The sequence below is a fragment of the Salmo salar genome, chromosome 19 (genome assembly GCF_965601325.2).
Source record: "Salmo salar chromosome 19, fSalSal1, whole genome shotgun sequence".
In the NCBI taxonomy this organism is placed as follows: Eukaryota; Metazoa; Chordata; class Actinopteri; order Salmoniformes; family Salmonidae; genus Salmo; species Salmo salar.
Genome location: NC_138309.1, coordinates 59,813,847 through 59,833,654, shown reverse-complemented (window position 1 = coordinate 59,833,654; position 19,808 = coordinate 59,813,847). Strand labels below are relative to the sequence as shown.

The 19,808-nt window shown below is 43.4% G+C and overlaps 1 protein-coding gene across 2 annotated transcripts in view; it reads right to left on the bottom strand.

The window, feature by feature from the left end:
* Nucleotides 1-1,767: 1,767 nt before the first annotated feature.
* The window catches only part of lrrc3ca (leucine rich repeat containing 3Ca), a 29,075-nt gene continuing 11,034 nt past the window's right edge, over nt 1,768-19,808 (bottom strand). The window contains exons 1-2 of one of the 2 annotated variants that reach the window (XM_014159226.3): nt 14,832-15,056; nt 1,768-3,112 (exon numbers count right to left, since the gene is read on the bottom strand). In XM_014159226.3, the coding sequence (XP_014014701.1) occupies nt 2,235-3,029 (795 nt within the window). In that variant the 5' untranslated portion in view covers nt 3,030-3,112; nt 14,832-15,056 and the 3' untranslated portion in view covers nt 1,768-2,234. Of the gene's footprint in view, nt 3,113-14,831; nt 15,057-19,808 lie in introns of those variants that run through there. The other variant, XM_045702528.2, reaches the window with a different exon arrangement.

Below are 19,808 nucleotides of genomic sequence, written 5' to 3'. Positions count from 1 at the left end.
AAGGTTATTTAATGCAGATTGGAGGTTTCCTTATTCCATCTTGTTTTAATGCTTGGCTAAGTTTAGGCAAGAAATTCAAATTGGTTAAGATTAGGTTTAGGGGTTGGGATACGTTTAGGTAAGAAATGTGACTGGTTAAGTTTAGGGTTAGGACTCGAACCAGTAATGTTTTGTGTGGCAACCCGCAAGTCTACTGTTTATTTCACACCTACTGTGCTGACTGTTGAGCTTTCATCCAACCAATCACATTCATTCCGCCCTGGATGCAGAGCTGCACTCGGAACAAAAATGAATAAGGAAGCCTCCACTGAGCATATTAAAACAGGAGTTTACGCTCTTGGTTTACCGCTTGCTGTGTCTTGTTCAATTCCACTCTATTTAAATCCACTCTTCTCATCTTCTTTCCTCTCCTACAAAATTACACTGAGGGGAAATGGACATGCATTTTCTTGTGCCCGAGTCTGTCCAATTAGGCAGTTCATATCAACCACAGCAGCAACTGGACCAGCAGGTCGCAGCCCCTCCAATGCAGTTTGGAAAGCCCCAGGGAAACGGCCTCGGCAGGTAGTCTGGCTCCCACCATGACGCCAGGCTCCCTCAGAGACACTAGCGGGAAGAGGAGGACAGGAGGCACCCCAATAATCTAGAGATAGCTTCCTATTCCTTGTCTCTTTTTATGTGTGATATGTCTGGGCTGTTTTCCTGATCACGTGACCTTAACCAGGACATTGACCATAACTAGATTATAGGCTATAACTAGGGCCCATAATTCATCCTAGACAGTGCACATGGTCACCATTGCTCTTAATGGATCTGACATTTATCCCGTTCTTCTACTTATCAGTTGTATCTAAAGGGAGATACTCGAGAGTATTGGGACAGAGCCCAAGATTAGAATATCATTAGCGTTTGCTGGTTTCTGAATGGCAGTCAGTGCTGCCAGCATTGTGAAGTTTGACAGACTGGACTGACTATGGACTATGACTATGTCCTACACCCCTGGGTAACGATATGTCACTGTGTTTCCCTTGTCGAAGAACAACTACAGCAGAGTATCCCAAACAATCTCATTTATAATCTCTTTCCGTTTCTTGGAACCCACCACAAGGTTAATTCTGCTGAATAATACAACTCAGACAAGGGCAAGTAAATAAAAAATAAAAAAGCCCTTCGCTTTCAAATATTAAACTGCTGAACGTGTGTATTAGCTCTTATTGCCAATTTTAGTCCCAGTGGACTCAGCCCACAGTTTTGGAAGCATTGTGTTGCGCCAGCATGAGTGATTAACGCACTGTAAACCCCCACAGCAGGACCTTAATGTGCACTTTAAAAACACAAGGAAACATTAGGGAACTAAAAGGAACACATTTTCTCCCACTTGGGATGATTTCTGTGTGAAGGATCATTGTGCCCTGGTATGTAGGCAGGAATGTTCCTATACTGTACTGGCTGTTTCATTGTCTTGGTGAGAACAACAAAAGGTCGCTATAGTACAGCTAGGATGGGTTTCCTGTACAGCCCTTCTACTACACAGCACATAACAGCAATGCAGCTTGTATGTGTACTGTTTTATAGTGGTGTGTGGATCAATCAGATCTCTGAGCCTTTTACCGGTTGGATCGTTTCATTGATTAATGATTTATATGTATCATTGTAGTACCGTGACCTGAACACATTATAGGCAGATTCAACTGATGGTCCAGTTGACAGATGCACATACATTTGCTTAGTTTCTTGGAGGTAAAATAAGAGCATTTGCACCAACGATAATTTAAAAAAGAAACCCATGGAATACATTGTTTTATTGTAAAGAACTACATTTCACTGTTTATAGACTGCGTATACTATATGGATATTGTATGGAAAACAATAATTGTACATGGAAGGATATGGAGTGACAGAGTTGTTCATAGTGTGTGTTGCTATCCTGTTGTTCTGTTTGCTGTTTGATATGGCCAAAGGACCCTTCACAGGCCCCATTTTGATAATGGACCACTCCTGGTTCAATTATTAATCTGGGTTACGTACGGTGTCCAGGTCTGGATGGGCTTCCTGAATATATGGACACAAATCCTAGTGCCGCTGTGACCTAAAAGTCAAACAGAACTCTCCTTGGCTGGCACTGAATGGCCTGAAGTGAGGGTGCAGCAAGGTTACAGCCCTATAATAACCACCTCCTCTGGCAGACTTAGCCCTCCAGCCTAAACTCCCCTCTGGGTTCTCCTGGTCCTGGGCTATACCATAGTGCTGACGGTAGAAGAGGCCTCGGACGGGCCCGGCTTGGTGGGCAGAGACTTGAGGTACTCCAGGTGACGGCGGGCGTCCTCCGTGTTGTGCCGGACGTAGTAGACCAGGTAGGAGATGACCATGGTGAACCAACCGAACATGGTGACCAGCATGGCCACATCCGTGGTCTTCTTCATCACCACACACAGGTCCAGGTCCTGGGCCAGCAGGAAGGGCACACCCTCCGCCCCCACGTCGGGCGGATCCGACGTCTCGCACACGATGCCCGTCAGCGAGAGGGGCTCCAGGTCAATGTGGGGCATGGACATCTGCAGGCTGCAGTCGCAGTGCCACGGGTTATTGGTCAGGTTGGCGCGCGCCCGCAGCCCCTCGAAGGCCTCAGGGTTAAAGTTGACCAATTTGTTGGAAGACAAGTCCAGGAAGGTGAGCGAGGGCCCCAGGCTCCTGAAGGCCCCTCGCTCCAGCTTGGCCAGCTCGTTGTTGGAGAGGTCCAGCTCGCTGAGCAGGGGCAGACCCTGGAAAGCATTGCTGGGGACCTCGGTGAGCAGGTTGAAGTCCAGGTAGATGCGCCGTGTGTCATTGGGTAGGTCCTGGGGGATCTCCGTGAGACGTAGGTTGCTGCAGCGCACCGTCTTTCCACGGCCGTCGCTCTCAGAGCAGTAGCAGCCCTGGGAGCAGCTGGTGGCGGCGTGGTGGAAGCAGGTCATCAGCACCATGCTGTGCAGCAGCAGACACATAACCACCGAATGGCGCAGTAGCCAGCCGCTCGCCAGCAGGTGCATGGTGGGATATGGGCATGCTCCAGGGAAGACCAACCTGGGCGAAGGGGCGGAGCCAGTGTCAACCTCCCCAATAGCCGTCAAGCCTATGGAGAAACAGGAAGCAGGATTGGTGGAGGGAGACAACACAACCCACTGATAGGAGAGGTACAATTGTTGCAATTGGTCACCAACCATACAAAACATTTATTATAAATAGATGTGTTACTTCAAATACAGATGCAGGATAACTAGCGTAACTGTGGTGAGGAGGCGGAGGGGATCTTGCGGTCTTGTTCAGCAGTTGTCTGTCTAAACCATGTTTATTTTTACAGCTTTATGGAAAACATAGGGATCAAAAAGTGCCCTCGCACTGGCAAAAACACACAAGCAAAAAGTGCTTTGGAGTCAGTGTGACTGATAATTGACATCCCTGCAGTGCTGGCATATTTCGGCAGGTAGCCTAGTGGTTAGAGCGTTGGACTAGTAACCGAAAGGTTGCAAGATTGAATCCCCGAGCTGAGGTGAAAGGTAAAAATCTGTCGTTCTGCCCCTGAACAAGGCAGTTAACCCACTGTTCCTAGGCCGTCATTGAAAATAAGAATTTATTCTTAACCGACTTGCCTAGTTAAATAAAAGGTCAAATAAAGTAAAAATATATATTTTTTTCAGTGCATCAAATTGAATCAAGCTTTATTTATAAAGCACATTTCAGACATTGAGTGCAACAAAATGTGTTTTTACAGGGGGAAAAAACAATGAAAATAAAAGCTGAAATATTTACCACACAACAAAAATAAGACAACAACAAAAAGAATGACACACTGAACAACTAAAAAGCACCCAGAGGAAAAGCTAAGCTAAAAATTAAGAGCTCTCTTAAAAATATGCCCACAGTTTTAGCTCCCCTCAGGTTGTCTGGCAGGCTATTCCAGAGGCTGGGGGCATAATAACCTCTCCATGCTTCTTGGTCCTAGGCTTTGGGATAGTTAGAAGGCCAGTGCCAGATGACCTGAGGGACCTACTGGGTCAATAACTTAAAAGCCTGTCTGACATGTATTGGGGTGCACAATCGTGGATTGATTTAAAAACCAATAGAAGAACCTTAAAATTATTTGAAAACTAACAGGCAGCCAGTGCAGAGACCTTAAAACCAGTGTAATGTGTGCACTCTGTTTGGTCTTGGTCAGTACCCGTGCTGCAGCATTCTGTATGTTTTTCAGTTGACCAATGGCTTTCTTGGGAAGACCAGACAAGAGAGCATTAAAGTAGTCAAGCCTGCTTGTAATAAAAGCATGGATAAGTCTGACTGTATCAGTCAGAGAGAAACAGCTGCACCATGGCAATGTGGTAAAAAGCTATTTTGGTCACATTCCTAATGTTTGATATGAAATTGAGTTCAGAATCTAAAATAACAACTATCTTTATTGCGCATGAATTAAAATGTGCAGCCAGATTCTCTCTCTGTGCTTTGGCTCCAACAATAAGTACCTCTGCCTTGTCTTGTAGCAATCCAAGTATTTAAATCACTAATACAGTCGAATAATTTATCCGTGGAGTTAAAATTCTCTGGTGATACAGAAATGTAAAGTTGTGTATCATCTGCGTAGCAGTGAAAATCAATGCTGTGCTTTCTGATGACGCTGCCAAGGGATAACATCAGTGGCGGTCAGTGCCGTTTAAGATGGAGGATGATTTTCTTTTTTTTTATGAGCATGGCCTTATTTCTATTAAAGTATATTGGATGACTCATTCATATTCCATTCACCCAGCTCAATGTAACAGCGATTTTTTTGTATACCCATCATGAGGTTGCTACAGCCTAGCCAATGAATGACAGTTTACAATGTAGGTGCACACAGGTCGAGACACAAATTTGAGGTGACAGTGACATTCAATACCGCCTTGCACACTCCTGCCAGCATCTGGCTGATATACGGTGTAATCATTAGTCCAACAGTTGCAAACAAGAGTTTCTATTGGACAAATTCAGGTATGTTTATCCCCATTTTGTTCCGTTTGCTTCCTTTTAAGAATCGTTTTTCAACATAAACGGTGGAATGAATACACCCCATATCACGCGTAAACAAAGTTAACTTTCATAGCTACCAGGTTGTATTCCTTCTCGCATCTATGCGCTCTCCTCTCACCTCTTCCCTTCGATTGTGGACTTCAATGCACAACACATCAGCTGTATGTGACCAGGCAAAAAAAAACACTACACACAACTGACCTTGTTGTCACCATACTAGCTAAAGTAACGTCATAGTCAGCATAGCTAATTGAACTAACGATAAAGGTGCCTGAGGAGATGGCTGCTGTTTTACGGTCCTCTAACCAAATTGTGCTATTGTGTGTTTTTTCGCGTTATTTGTAACTTATTTTGTACATAATATTTCTGCCACCGTCTCTTATGACCGAAAAGTGCTTCTAGATATCACGACAGCGATTACTCACCCCGTACTGGAAGAAGATTTTTTTTCTTTAACGAGACGGATGCGAAGGATTTACTCCAGACACCCGACAAGGCCCTCATCCCAGTCATTCGCAGGAGAAAGAGACAGCGATATCTGGGACGCGTGTCTGGGTGCCTTGTAAGGATTCGACGGCGAGTGGGTAATCTGCCTTTACCATCGGTACTATTAGCCAACGTACAATCATTTGATAATAAAATAGACGAACTACGAGCACGTATATCCTACCAAAGGGACATTAAAAACTGTAATATCTTATGTTTCACCGAGTCGTAGCTGAACGACGACATGAATAACATACAGCTGGCGGGTTTTACGATTTTTCGGCAGGATAGAACAGCAGCCTCTGGTAAGACAAGGGGTCAAAAGAAGTATCGAGGTTTTGCTCACCTGAGGTAGAGTATCTCATGATAAGCTGTAGACCACACTATTTACCATTAGAGTTTTCATCTATATTCTTTGTAGCTGTCTATTTACCACCACAAACCGATGCTGGCACTAAGACCGCACTCAATGAGCTGTATACGGTCATAAGCAAACAGGAAAATGCTCATCCAGATGCGGCGCTCCTAGTGGCCGGGGACTTCAATGCAGGGAAACTTAAATCTGTCTTACCAAATTTCTATCAGCATGTTAAATGTGCAACCAGAGGGGGGAAAAACAATTGACCACCTTTACTCAAAACACAGAGACACGTACAAAGCTCTCCCTCGACCTCCATTTGGCAAATGTGACCATTATTCTATCCCCCTGATCCTGCTTACAAGCAAAAACTAAAGCAGGAAGCACCAGTAACTCTGTCAATAAAAAAAGTGGTCAGATGAAGCAGATGCTAAGCTACAGGACTGTTTTGCTAGCACAGACTGGAATATGTTCCGGGATTATTCCGATGGCATTGCGGAGTACACCACACCAGTCATTGGCTTCATCAATAAGTGCATCGATGACGTCATCCCCACAGTGACTTTACGTACATACCCCAACCAGAAGCCATGGATTACAGGCAACATCCACACTGAGCTAAAGGCTAGACCTGCCACTTTCAAGGAGTGGGACTCTAACCCAGAAGCTTATAAGAAATCCCGCTATGCCCTCCGACGAACCATCAAAAAGGCAAAGTGTCAATACAGGACTAAGATTGAGTCATACTACACTGGCTCATACGCTCGTCGGATGTGGCAGGGCTTGCAAACTATTACAGACTACAAAGTGAAACACAGCAACGAGCTGCCAAGTGACACGAGCCTACCAGTCAAACTAAATTACTTCTATGCTCGCTTCGAGGCAAGTAACACTGACACTTGCATGAGAGCATCAGCTGTTCAGGATGACTGTGTGATCACGCTCTCCGTAGCTGATGTGAGTAAGACCTTTAAACAGGTCAACATTCACAAGGCAGCAGGGCCAGATGGATTACCAGGACGTGTACTCTGAGCATGCGCTGACTAACTGTCAAGTGTCTTCACTGACATTTTCAACCTGTCCCTGACTGAGTCTGTAATACCAACATGTTTCAAGCAGACCACCATAGTCCCTGTGCCCAAGAACACTAAGGAAACCTGCCTAAATGACTACCGACCCGTAGCACTCATGTCTTGAGCCATGAAGTGCTTTGAAAGGCTGGTCATGGCTCACATCAACACCATTATCCCAGAAATCCTAGACCCAGTCTAATTCACATACCGCCCTAACAGATCCACAGATGATGCAGTCTCTATTGCACTCCACACTGCCCTTTGCCACCTGGACAAAATGAACACCTATGTGAGAATACTATTAATTGACTACAGCTCAGTGTTCAACACCATAGTGCCCTCAAAGCTCATCACTAAGCTAAGGACCCTGGGACTAAAGGACCCTGGGACCTCCTTCTGCAACTGGATCCTGGACTTCCTGACAGGCCGCCCCCAGGTGGCAAGGGTAGGTAACAACATCCACCACGCTGATCCTCAACACGGGGGCCCCGCAGGGTGCATGCTCAGTCTCCTCCTGTACTCCCTGTTTACTCAAGACTGCATGGCCAACCGCATCATTAAGTTTGCCAATGACAACAGTAGTAGGCCTGATCACCGACAACGACAAGACAGCCTCTAGGCTGGAGGTCAGAGACCAGACCATGTGGTGCCAGGACAACAACCTCTCCCTCAACATGATCAAGACAAAGGAGATGATTTTGGACTACTTGAAAAAGAGGACCGAGCATGTCCCCATTCTCATCGACGGGGCTGTAGTGGAGCAGGTTGAGAGCTTCAAGTTCCTTGGTGTCCACATCAACAACAAACTATCATAGTCCAAACACACCAAGACAGTCGTGAAGAGGGCACAACAAATCCTATTCCCCCTCAGAAGACTGAAAAGATTTGACATGGGTCCTCAGATCCTCAAAAGGTTCTACAGCTGCACCATAGAGAGCATCCTGACTGGTTGCATCACTGCCTGGTATGGCAACTGCTCGGCCTCCGACCGCAAGGCAGTTTTGAGAGCAGTTCGTACGGCCCAGTACATCACTGGGGCCAAGCTTCCTTCCATCCAGGACCTCTATACCAGGTGGTGTCAGAGGAAAGTCCTAAAAATTGTCAAAGGCTCCAGCCATCCTAATCATATACTGTTCTCTCTGCTACCGCACGGCAAGCGGTACCAGAGCGCCAAGTCAAGGTCCAAAAGACTTAACAGCTTCTACCCCCTAGCCATAAGACTCCTGACCAGCTAATCAAATGGCTACCCAGACTATTTGCATTGCCCCCCCCCCTCCCTTTTACACTGCTGCTACTCTGTTTATTATCTATGCATAGTCACTTTACTTCTACCTACATGTACATATTACCTCAACTAACTGGTGCCCCCACACATTGACTCTGTACCGGTACCCTCTGTATATAGCCTCGCTATTGTTATTTTACTGCTGCTCTTTAATTATTTGTTACTTAACACTTATTTTTCTTAAAACTGCATTGTTGGGTAAGGGCTTGTAAGTAAGCATTTCACTGTAAGGTCTACACCCGTTGTATTCTGCGCATGTGACAAATACAATTTGATTTGATTAACGAGTTAGTGAACCCGCTACAATCATGCAGTAATGTTACAGTGTACAGTCAGTAAGTAGTTACACTGGCGGGCCACATTGGCAATACCTTTGTAAAACTAAAAGCTTACCTTGACTTGGAAGAGTTCCAGTGTTGTGTTGGAAAGTCAAAGCCAACTAGCTAACATATCATCCCTCTGTTTGAGCAGGGTGTTTCAGTAAGCTAAACTAGCTAGCTGCATTTGCTAGCTAAGTAAGTGCAACTGAAAAAAAAGGACAAAAATCTCTATTCTCTCTTGCTTCTCCTTCATTTTGGAAGAAATGAATTTGTTCAAAACTGTTCAACTACTGTCTTCCTCTCTGAGTCAACTACTCACCACATTTTATGCACTGCAGTGCTAGCTAGCTGTAGTTTATGCTTTCAGTACTAGATGAATTCTTTGATCCTTTTATTGGGTGGACAACATGTCAGTTCATGCTGCGAGAGTGCTGATAGGTTGGAGGATGTCCTCTGGAACGTAAGTCTATGTAAGTCTATGGAAGGGGGTGAGAATCATGAGCCTCCTAGGTTTCGTATTGAAGTCAATGTACTCAGAGGAGGACGGAAGCTAACTGTCCTATGGCTACACCATGGTGCTACCCTACAGAGTGCTGTTGAGGCTACTGTAGACCTTATTTGCAAAATAGTGGGTTTTAATCAACTATTTGGTGACGTGATTATATTTAGTATAGGTTTATCTAAAAAGGATAACTTTAATGTTTTACAATTTTTATTTTCATGAAATTCACTGAGCATGGTCCTCCCCTTCATCTTCTGAGGAGCCTCCACTGGGTAACATATATAAACTGAACAGTACCGGACCCAAAAATTGATCCTTGTGAAATGCTACGTGATATGTATTTTCTCTGAGTTATGTTCACCAAGGATGACAAAAAAAAACTCAACCAGTTAAATAGGTCCTAAACTAGTTTAGAACTGGACCGCAGAGACCAGCACACCTCTCTTGTCTGTCCAGATGGACATAATGGTCAACAGTGTCGAATACAGCACTTAAATCTAAGCGAATAAGGACAGAGATGTTTGGTATCCGTGTTGACTAAGATAATTTACCACTTCTAATAAGGCTGTGTGCAGATTGGAATGTTTCTCAAATACAGCTGGCACTTAAACTATTTAGCCGTTTGAACACCAGTTTCGGCTAGGAATTTTGCTTAAGAATGGAAGGTTGGAGATTGCTAAGAGCTGAAGAATCTAGATGATTACTTTCCTTCAGAAGGGATTTTACCATAACAGTTTAGTGGAGTGGGGAAAGTGCATGTGAACAGGGAGTGATAAACAATAGCTTGCACTTCTTCAGATTTGCAACTAAAAACAGTTTTGAAGAAGAGGATAGGGTCGAGAAGGCAGGTAGAAGGCTTAAGTTGTAATATCACTTTCCTGAGCATGTCTGTGTCAAACAGGGGAAATAAATCCATAGTCCCTTTGCGTGGTAAGCTAGGGTACATATCAAACTTCTCACTGGGTCTTGCTTGACTGATAAGATAACCAAAATTAGGCTGGGTATGTCTGAAATATGCTGTAAACTCATCACATTTAGATGTGAAGGAAAGTTTACATAGGTTTGGGGGGGGTACGATTTATCAGGCAATCAATTGTTGAGAATTATTCTGATTAATAGTGATCAAGTTAGAAAAATGTGCCCCTCTGGCATTTCTAATTGCCTTGTTATATATGCCAAGTTGCTCTTTCAGAATATCATAATGGACCTGCAACATTGACTTTATCCACTTCCGCTCTGCCTTAATGCAATTTATCTTTAATTTATTAGTTTCCTCACTCATCCAAGGGGCTCTCTGTTTGGATGTGGTCTTTGTCAACTTTACTGGAGCATCAATAGTAGCCCTTAATTTGCTCTTAAAGTTAACAACTAAATCATCACAAGAGGGGGGCAGAATGGGTGGTGGAGTATTGTTCATACGCAATAAAATATGTAGGAAATTTAGAGGTAAAATAGCATTTCTTAATAATGCATTCAGTATTAGCCTATGCTATGGTAGTAAAGGTAGTAAAAAAGGTAGTAAAAAAATACACAGTGGTTATCAGATAAAGCAACATCAACAATAGAGGATATGTCAATACAAAGCCCCTTGGTAATAACCAGGTCCAGAGTATGGCTGTGGTTATGGGTGGGCCCAGCAACATGTTGGATAAAGTCCATAGAGCTTAAAAGATTAATAAATTCAATGGCCTTGGAGTCAGTTTCTTAGTCAAGATGAATATTAAAATCACCCAACACAATGATTTTATCATAGTTCTCAAGGACAATAGTTCAGATAAATCAGTAAAGAAAGTGGGGCAGTGCTTTGACAACCTATACAGGGTTATGGCCAGCACTGGTGGCTGACATTTATACAGTATAGCATGATGCTCAAAAGACCCAAAGTCACCAAACAAAATGTCCTTACAGCTGAGAGCATTAGTAAAAATAGAGGCTGTCCTCCCACCCTTTTTCCCTTTTCTGATAGAGTATGAAAAGCTGTAGTCCAGGGGGAGGCTTCAATAAGAGTGGCACTACAGTCTGATGACAGCCATGTTTCAACAAGGAACATGCAATCAACTTGGCATTCAGGGGCCTCTCGAGTGGCGCAGCGGTCAAATGCACTGCATCCCAGTGCTAGCTGCGTTACTACAGATTCTGGTTTGATACCGGGTTGTGTCGCAGCCAGCCGTGACCGGGAGATCCATGAGGCAACGCACAATTGGCCCATCTTTTCAGTGTCCTGAGGGGGAAAAGGTTTTGTCGTGACCTCTTCAGGACTGTCTTGGTATGTTTGGACCATGATAGTTCGTTGGTGATGTGGACACCAAGGAACTTGAAACTCGACCCGTTCCACTACAGCCTCATCGATGTTAATGGGGGCCTGTTCGGCCCACATTTTCCTGTAGTCCACAATCAGCTCCTTTGTCTTGCTCACATTGAGGGAGAGGTTGTTGTCCTGGCACCACACTGCCAGTTCTCTGACCTCCTCCCTATAGGCCGTCTCATCATTGTCGGTGATCAGGCCTACCACTGTTGTGTCGTCAGCAAACTTAATGAGGGTGTTGGAGACGTGTTTGGCCACGCAGTCGTGGGTGAACAGGGAATACAGAAGGGAACTAAGTACACACCCATGTGGGGCCCCAGTGTTAAGAATCAGCATGGCAGACGTGTTGTTGCCGACTCTTAGCACCTGGGGGGGGCCCGTCAGAAAGTCCAGGATCCTCTGCCAGAGTCCTTAGCTTAGTGATGAGCTTTGTGGGCACTATGGTGTTGTACGCTGAGCTGTAGTCAATGAACAGCATTCTCACATAGGTGTTCCTTTTGTCCAGGTGAGAAAGGGCAGTGTGAAGTGTGATTGAGATTGCGTCATCTGTGGATCTGTTGGGGCGGTATGCGAATTGGAGTGGGTCTAGGGTGTCCGGGAGGATGCTGTTGATGTGAGCCATGACCAGCCTTTCAAAGCACTTCATGGCTATTGACATGAATGCCACGGGGCGGTAGTCATTTAGGCAGGTTACCTTCGCTTACTTGGGCACAGGGACTATGGTGGTCTGCTTGAAACATCTCGGCATTACAGACTCGGTCAGGGAGAGGTTGAAAATGTCAGTGAAGACACTTGACAGTTGAGTACATGTCCTGGTAATCCGTCTGGCCCAGCGGCTTTGTGAATGTTGACCTGTTTAAAGGTTTTGTTCACATCGGCTAATGAGAGCGTTCAGTGCCACAACTGTGTTCAGTAGGCTAATCCATAAACTGTTTACGCACTCAGAACCGGGGTCAGTGAAACAACACTGAGCTAACAACTTGTTAATGAGTCCTGTAATTTACACTTTTTATTTAGCATGTAAGCCTCTAAAAAATAATCTGTCCTTTTACCCTAACACCCTTCATTAATACCTGAACACCAACCATCTGCTATCCCATTACTAATCCTCTTAAGGAAAAACTCACTTAACAATCAATGGAATGTAATTGTATTTTGGCCACCCAACAGCATTGTAAGGCTACATGCTAAAGTTAAAAAAGGCAACAAAGGCAACCCAAACAACCTTAGCATGTTGTGCTAGCAGCCATATCCTCTCCTGTAAAAATCCTTTAACTTAAACTCTCGGTCTTCGGCTGGTTCTTTAAAATGCGCCGAGACCAGAGCAAGATCCACTTACCAAGATTAAAAAAATGAAATCGATCTCTAAGTACCTCTTAGTATCACATGACCGGGGGAGTCGTCTAAGGGACGCATCCTAATAAGTCTCATTGCAATAGGCCAGACCAGTTGAAAGTTCAAGACCGTCCCTATCAGCTCTGACCTTCCTTTTTCAAAAGACACACTCAGATGATTATCCCCATGTCTTTATTAAAAGCCAAACAAAGAAGATATAGTAGAACAGCACTGACTACAGATAAGACAAAATGCTCAAGGACATGAAAAGGATGCCTAAAGTGTTACTGTGTAAGAAAAGCGGTCGTTTTCCCACCATGATCCATGCTGCCCTGATGAGGTGGAGCTGTGGGGAACCAAGGAAACTGGACACATGAGGAGCGAGAGAGAGAGAGAGAGAGAAAAAAAAGACAGATCTGAGGAAAATAGGTAACATGACAATGGAGAAGAACACAGAGGAAGGCCCACTGAAGAGAGATTAATGAGATGCATCGGAGGAAAGAGGGAGATATTAGCATGTCATGGGCTGAGGACAGCTGTTAATGAAAAGGGGAGGATGAAGGGATGATGGAGGGAAGGATGTGGTGATGGGAAGACGAAAGTGAGTGAGGGATAAAGCTATGGGACAACAAGAGGAGAGAAAGAGAGCAACACCAACCTCATTAAATCAAATGATCAATAAAATCAGGTTAAGCTATAAAGACATCAACAACCCAACTATAAATTACCTCTCCTGCTTTTAAATGTACACTGTGCTCAAGACAAGTGCCCAGGGGTCAGTTTTGGCAGTTCATAAATTGACATTAGTCAATGTTAGAATAATAGGCTACATCTCAGGCACCAAGTGCGCAAGAGCAATAATTTAGATAGGTCCTAAATTTGCGTCATAACTCAGCAAAACCATTATAATTGTGAAGGAATAGAACTACAATGTTCTCAAAGCAAAGGATTGTCAAAGTTGTTCATGCATTATTTTGTTGTGATTGTTCATTGTATTATCATTCTGTCCAGACAACCAATAATAGACAAGTTAGGCCTATGTAGGTCATGAGGATGAGACATAGAAAGGGAGGTGAGGAGAGAGGAAGCACAGAAGAACAAATACAGCTGTGAGAGAAATATCTCAATGTTATGTTGAGATGCAGACACTTAAATATCAGTCTAACCATATTACCATGCTCTCCCAACTCTGTCCCTATCCAACCCAATTATGAACACATTTCGGGTCGGTTTTGGGACTCAGATTATTGTTGCCTGCCTGCCTGATTTCCATTGAAAGCCTTCATGCATTTATTCCCAGAATTATATTATAGTACTGGTGCTTGCCTAGCCAGCCATGTGTTAGAGAAACAAGAACACACGTTTTCGAGGCCATCTACGGTTCAAACAATAACAAAGTGCGCCAGCCAGCCACTGTTTTAGTAAAGAGCAAAGGGATGGGCTGGATAAATGTAACCACTCTCAAATGTATAGACAGACCTATGAATCCAAGGACTGACCATGCTTAATATCATTTTTTTTCCCAAGAACCAAATGGGTACATATCCTTCATTTCAAAGTAAAAAAATGTATTTAGCCATTTTGAACCTTTTAGCAGAACATAATTCAGAACTTGACCCCTGTGGTATCAACTAAAATTGAAGCAATAATTAAAGGATTAATAATCAAGTTTATTATTTAAGTTCAGTTCACTTTGAAGGGTATTCTGACATACAATAAATGTATAAATACAAATCATTTTTAGGCTATTAATATACTATTGTTACTTACACACAAATATTTTACCTGCACCTTTTCTTTGGTGTAATATTCACTATTTTCATTGTAAGCAACAAGCGTGTCAATAATAAACTCTTACTGAGTGTAGGCTAGACCAATGCCTCCTGGGGAATTGATAGCCTTTCGAAGTTAGTCTTCTATCTTGTCAGGCGGTAGGTAATAAACTACTGTTTACCCCATTCTTCAACAAGCATTTTTGGAGCCTGAATGTACTAAACAAGCTGCAGTTATTTCCACAATCATAAAAGCCTAATAGTAGCCTATATCACCGCATGATGTGTTTAACAGTAGATGTAAATGTATGTCTATGAAATGCATGCATTTTGAATAACATGCAGAAGCATTACTTACATCTTTAACGTTCTCCCCCTCCTTCGCATGGCGTGTGACACTCAACAGAATCACTTTAGTTTCAAGACGCCCACTTTAAAATCTTCAAAATAGATAATTATTCATTCCACTCCAAACTGGAATTCGGTCGCTTCCATGGGGTCCTTCCTCTGTTGCATATCGCCAAACCAACGGCGCGCAATGCACCTTGAATTGAGTGCTTGCTCAATGCAGCTTTTAGTTTCCACGCAACCAGAAAACTAACATTGCTGTAGCCATCGGAAAATTGGCAGGGACACAACACGCTAGTGTACGACGCCTATGGGGGGTTTCATCCAAGTGTGATCCTGCCAATTATGACAAATAATTATAGTGCAAGTGCAGCTACGGAGCGGAATATATTTTAGACACTGAAAAGACAACGTTTGGCTACTGACAAATCTGAAATCATTGTCCTAAGTGGGCACATAATAATGAAACTCCATGTGTTTGGTATTATACTCTTGTCTTCCAAGAGCTTGTGTTTTGACCAACAGTTTACGGATTTGAATATATATTTGAGTTGTATTAGAACACACACATACAGACACACTCACTCATTGATTCTTTAACAATATAACTTACAAATGCCTCATGAGCTTAGTTCAACTGTCATTCCCCATCAGAACCCAAGACATAAGCTTGTTTCTCTCCAATATTTGTAAATAAAGTCAATGTAAACAAACAGTGTATAGCTTCAAAACATGGTTCAAACTATCATTTTCATCTCATGGATGGTCAGTCCTTCCATCCATAGGTCCATCTATGAATTTGAGTGGTTACAACCCCATCTCTGAGCTATTTACCAAAACACTTGCGGGGTCGCAGCTTTGTTATCGTTTGAACTGCAGATTGCCCTTTTAAGAAAGTGGGGTTTGACTAATCATGTTTGATCTGCAGGTTATTGTTTCAGTACTGTGTTGCCAGTGCTGTCTATCTTTGGCTGTCTCCGGGCCTCTTCCTGTGTGTTGCCAACAGATAAGGAAGCCATCCAATCAAAACCACACTGTGATAACAGACACAGGCTGTGGCCCAAGAGTGGCTGCCAAGCAAAATGGGTTATAATGGAATATAAATCAATCAAAACACCCCACGTAAGTTCCCCTCAATGTCCCCTCAAACCATCAAATCAATGTCATTGACAGGATGTGTGTGTGACTGAGTTATGGATGTATGTTGCTTTTACAAAATAGCTCAAGAATAGACTTGATGGGAATTAATTTCTGTTTTATCACCCGGGAAGACTAAAGATGCTATTGTGTATGTATTGGCCACATAATTTCAGTGCTCAGCGAGAGTGGATTATTCCGCTTTTCCTTGTCAATTAGGTACGGATTAGATACGAGGATGAGCATATGAAGATGAAACAGCAGAAAATGCGACTAGGTTCTTATCATCGACAGGAGACGCGTCCCAAATGGCACCCTATTTCCTGTATGGTGCACTACATAGGGAAAAGGGTGCCATTTGGGATGCAGGGAGAGGGGAGAGGAGGAGATAGCAGCACTTCCAGTCAGTCAAATGCCTTGCCTTCATCTTCTGCATGCAGCATCAGATTACTTCAAACGGCCTGCAATGGTGGACGTATGCATTCTGCATTAACAGAGTGTACCTAACAGTGGAGGCTGCTGAGGGGAGGACGGCTCATAATAACGTCTGGGACGGAGCAAATGGAATGGCATCAAACACCTGGAAACCATGTGTTTGGTGTTATTGATACTGTACCTTTCCACTTATTCCACTCCAGTCATTACCACGTGCCTGCCCTCCCCAATTAAGGTGCCACCAACCTCCTGTGATACCTAATACTGATAGACTACACTCCAAGTGCTCCAACTCCTTCAAGTGAATCAAAGTTAATTCTCCCCTCTTTGATCCAATCAGCTGAGCCTCTAAGGGGGAAAAGTTGCCTGGATCGCTCCCATCAACATGGTGGTGCTGGAGTGCTGCTAGGTGTGAACTCAGCTGAGGTGCATACTGAAGTTGCTGTAATGTTGCATTAACAATGGAATGTGAACGTTGTGCCAAGATTAGCGAGGCTACGTTTCGCTCTCTCTGGCACAAGAACAAAAGGAAAGTAATTCATGAGATCCAGGGTCTGTGGTCCTCCCCTCCGTCTCTCTCTCTCTGTCGATCTTTCTCTCTCTCGCTCTGCCTGTCCCTCTCTCCCTCTCTTTGTCTCTTTCTCACCCTCTCTCTCTTTCTCTCTGTCTCCTCACTGCTCCCAGCTCACTCCAAGATCAAAGCCGTGGCTTGTCTTTGTGAGCATGACAGTGCTTCCAACTTATTTATTTATTTCCCTGGCAGTTAATTTTTTTTAAATCAAAAGCGACAAGAGTATATAAAAATAATTCCCCCCACCACCTTGGGGAACAGAGTTACTGCAGGTCAGCCTATCTGTGAGGCAAAGTCTACAATGCAATTAAACAATGCACCTAACTGTGGAAATTGGACATAGTTATACTTAGTTTCCTTTGAGTTGTTATATGAAATGAATTCCCCATGGTGGCGTTGAGCAATCTGAGTCTTTTTCCAAATGTGATAGAAATAAGCCATAGAACTAGAATTACACTGACAATGTCAGTTACCATGTCAGCTATATTGAGTGTAAGGCTGTGGTCTAAGGGGCTTTACCCGTTCTAATAATTATATATTTATATGGGATAGATCAACCTTGTTCCTAGAGAGAGTTGATCATATCTCTGGAGGATTCCTTCATCATAAGGGAAATTCTCAGTGCGCTATATGACAAGCTTATGAAAACGTTATTCAAATTTCTGCAGATATGACGTGAGAAGCATTGGCAATCAGGGTTGGGGTCAATTTATTTGAAGGCAGTAAGCTCAGAAAGTAAACTGAAATTACAATTCAATAATTGAAACAAGCATTTATTTTCAATGACTTCTCAATAAACTGAAAAGTAGAACCTATTTAATTAAAATCACTTCCTGAATTGACTGCCTTTAATTCGAATTGACCCCAACCATGTAGGCGATGTAAAAATGATGGAGACTCGAATGGATTTGTGAATCAAGTGTTGGTGTCTGATAGTTTGTAAAGGGCATGTGGAGATGGGGATTCGATTGACACAGACATGACGACACACGCACACATCCACTCCCAGACTGTCTAATTTAGCTTCATCTCCCTCCGAGCCTCAGTCAGACATAATCTGTCAACAGGAGTGGAGGGAAAAAAATCGGAATGTGTCAAAATCAATGCAAAACAACGTCTGATTTTTCACTTCCATATTGTGGCCTTGTTGAAATCCAGTCAAAGCACTCGTGTTATATTTAACTAGTGCGACAACAGTAGGCTTACGTAGCTAATGGATTTACATTTACTGGGCTGGTTTCAGTATGGGGCTATTATCTAAAGAGTGACTGAGGTTGTAAGCTAGTGCACAGTACCTCAAAGGTGAAATTATTATGGTAGCCATTGCCATCGCCTGGCCCTGTTTCCTAATGCCCTTTCAATTTGATTAATATTTCTCACCCTCTCATTGTGTCAAGCATATTCACAAAGGGAGGCAGGGAGGGGCATACAGTTCAAAGGTCACTGCATTGCGTACCTCTCCAAATATTCTTCTTCTGGGAGTGACTTGGTCAAAACAGGAATGGGACTTAAAATGTTGTCAGGTCAGATTTCCGGATGTATTAACTTTGCATATGATATTGGAAAATTATCTATTTACAATGTTGTGTCACATCCGGCCGTGATTGGGAGTCCCATAGGGCGGTGCACAATTGGCCCAGCGTCCCAGCGTCGTCCGGGTTTGGCTGTGGTAGGCCGTCATTGTAAATAAGAATTTGTTCTTAACTGACTTGCCTAGTTAAATAAAGGTTCAATAACAATGTTTTTATTTTTTATTTTACTATCTACATGAGTCAATAAGTGAAGACCCTCGTGTGAACTGAATTACATTTGAACATTTTTAATAGACATTTCTGACATGCTTCACAACTGCTCAGTAAAACGCTTTTGGAGAGTTCATTACAAGCAGATGCTTAAAAAACATTTCTCTACCTCTATCCCAAGAACCACTATCCTTGTCTGACAGAGGACATCAAGCAACTCGAGATCCCTGTTAGACAGCTATCCGCAGATCTGCGACAAATCCTGTTTCCGTCTCCCCTGCTGCCACAACAGTCAGACTGCATCAAGGCCCAAAAAACACGCCATCAATAAGTAAACAGGAAGGGAGGCAGGCAGCAAGTGTCCATCTCACTTCATTACCAATGTGCCTCTTCAACTTCAAATGGGCTTCTATTTTCAGATGCTTAGCGTGCTTGTGTACTCTGAAGTCTACGCCCTGGTCTGTCTGTGAGAGACTGTGTGTATGTATGTATGTCTGTGAGAGACTGTATGTATGTATGTATGTATGTATGTATGTATGTATGTATGTATGTATGTATGTATGTATGTATGTATGTATGTATGTATGTATGTATGTATGTATGTGTGTATGTATGTGTGTATGTATGTGTTTTTGTGTTTGTGTGTGTGCTTTTGTGTGTGTGTGTCTGTGATTGTGTGGGTGTTTGTCCCTCTAGTATTGGTTCATTCAGAAAGTGGATAGTCTATTGTACTGATTGAAAACAATCACACACTTTTCCACTGAGTATACAGTCTCACTGCACCACTTTATACACGGACAGGCCAGCCAAGGTGCATAATTAATCATGCAGTTCATTTACAGCTGCTAGGTTATCCTTAAGGACCATTAACAAATTAGCATCTTAGAGTTTCTCGAGTACGCAGTCTGCGTCATATCTGTGAATCTACAGTATTTTGTGTAGCACAGGAGGTTGGCGGGACCTTAATTGGGGAGGACAGGCACATGGTAATGGCTGGAGGGGAATTGGTGGAATGGTATCAAATGCATCAAACATATGGTTCCATGCCATTCCATTCACTCCATTCCAGACATTATTATGAGCCGTCCTCCCCTCAGCAGCC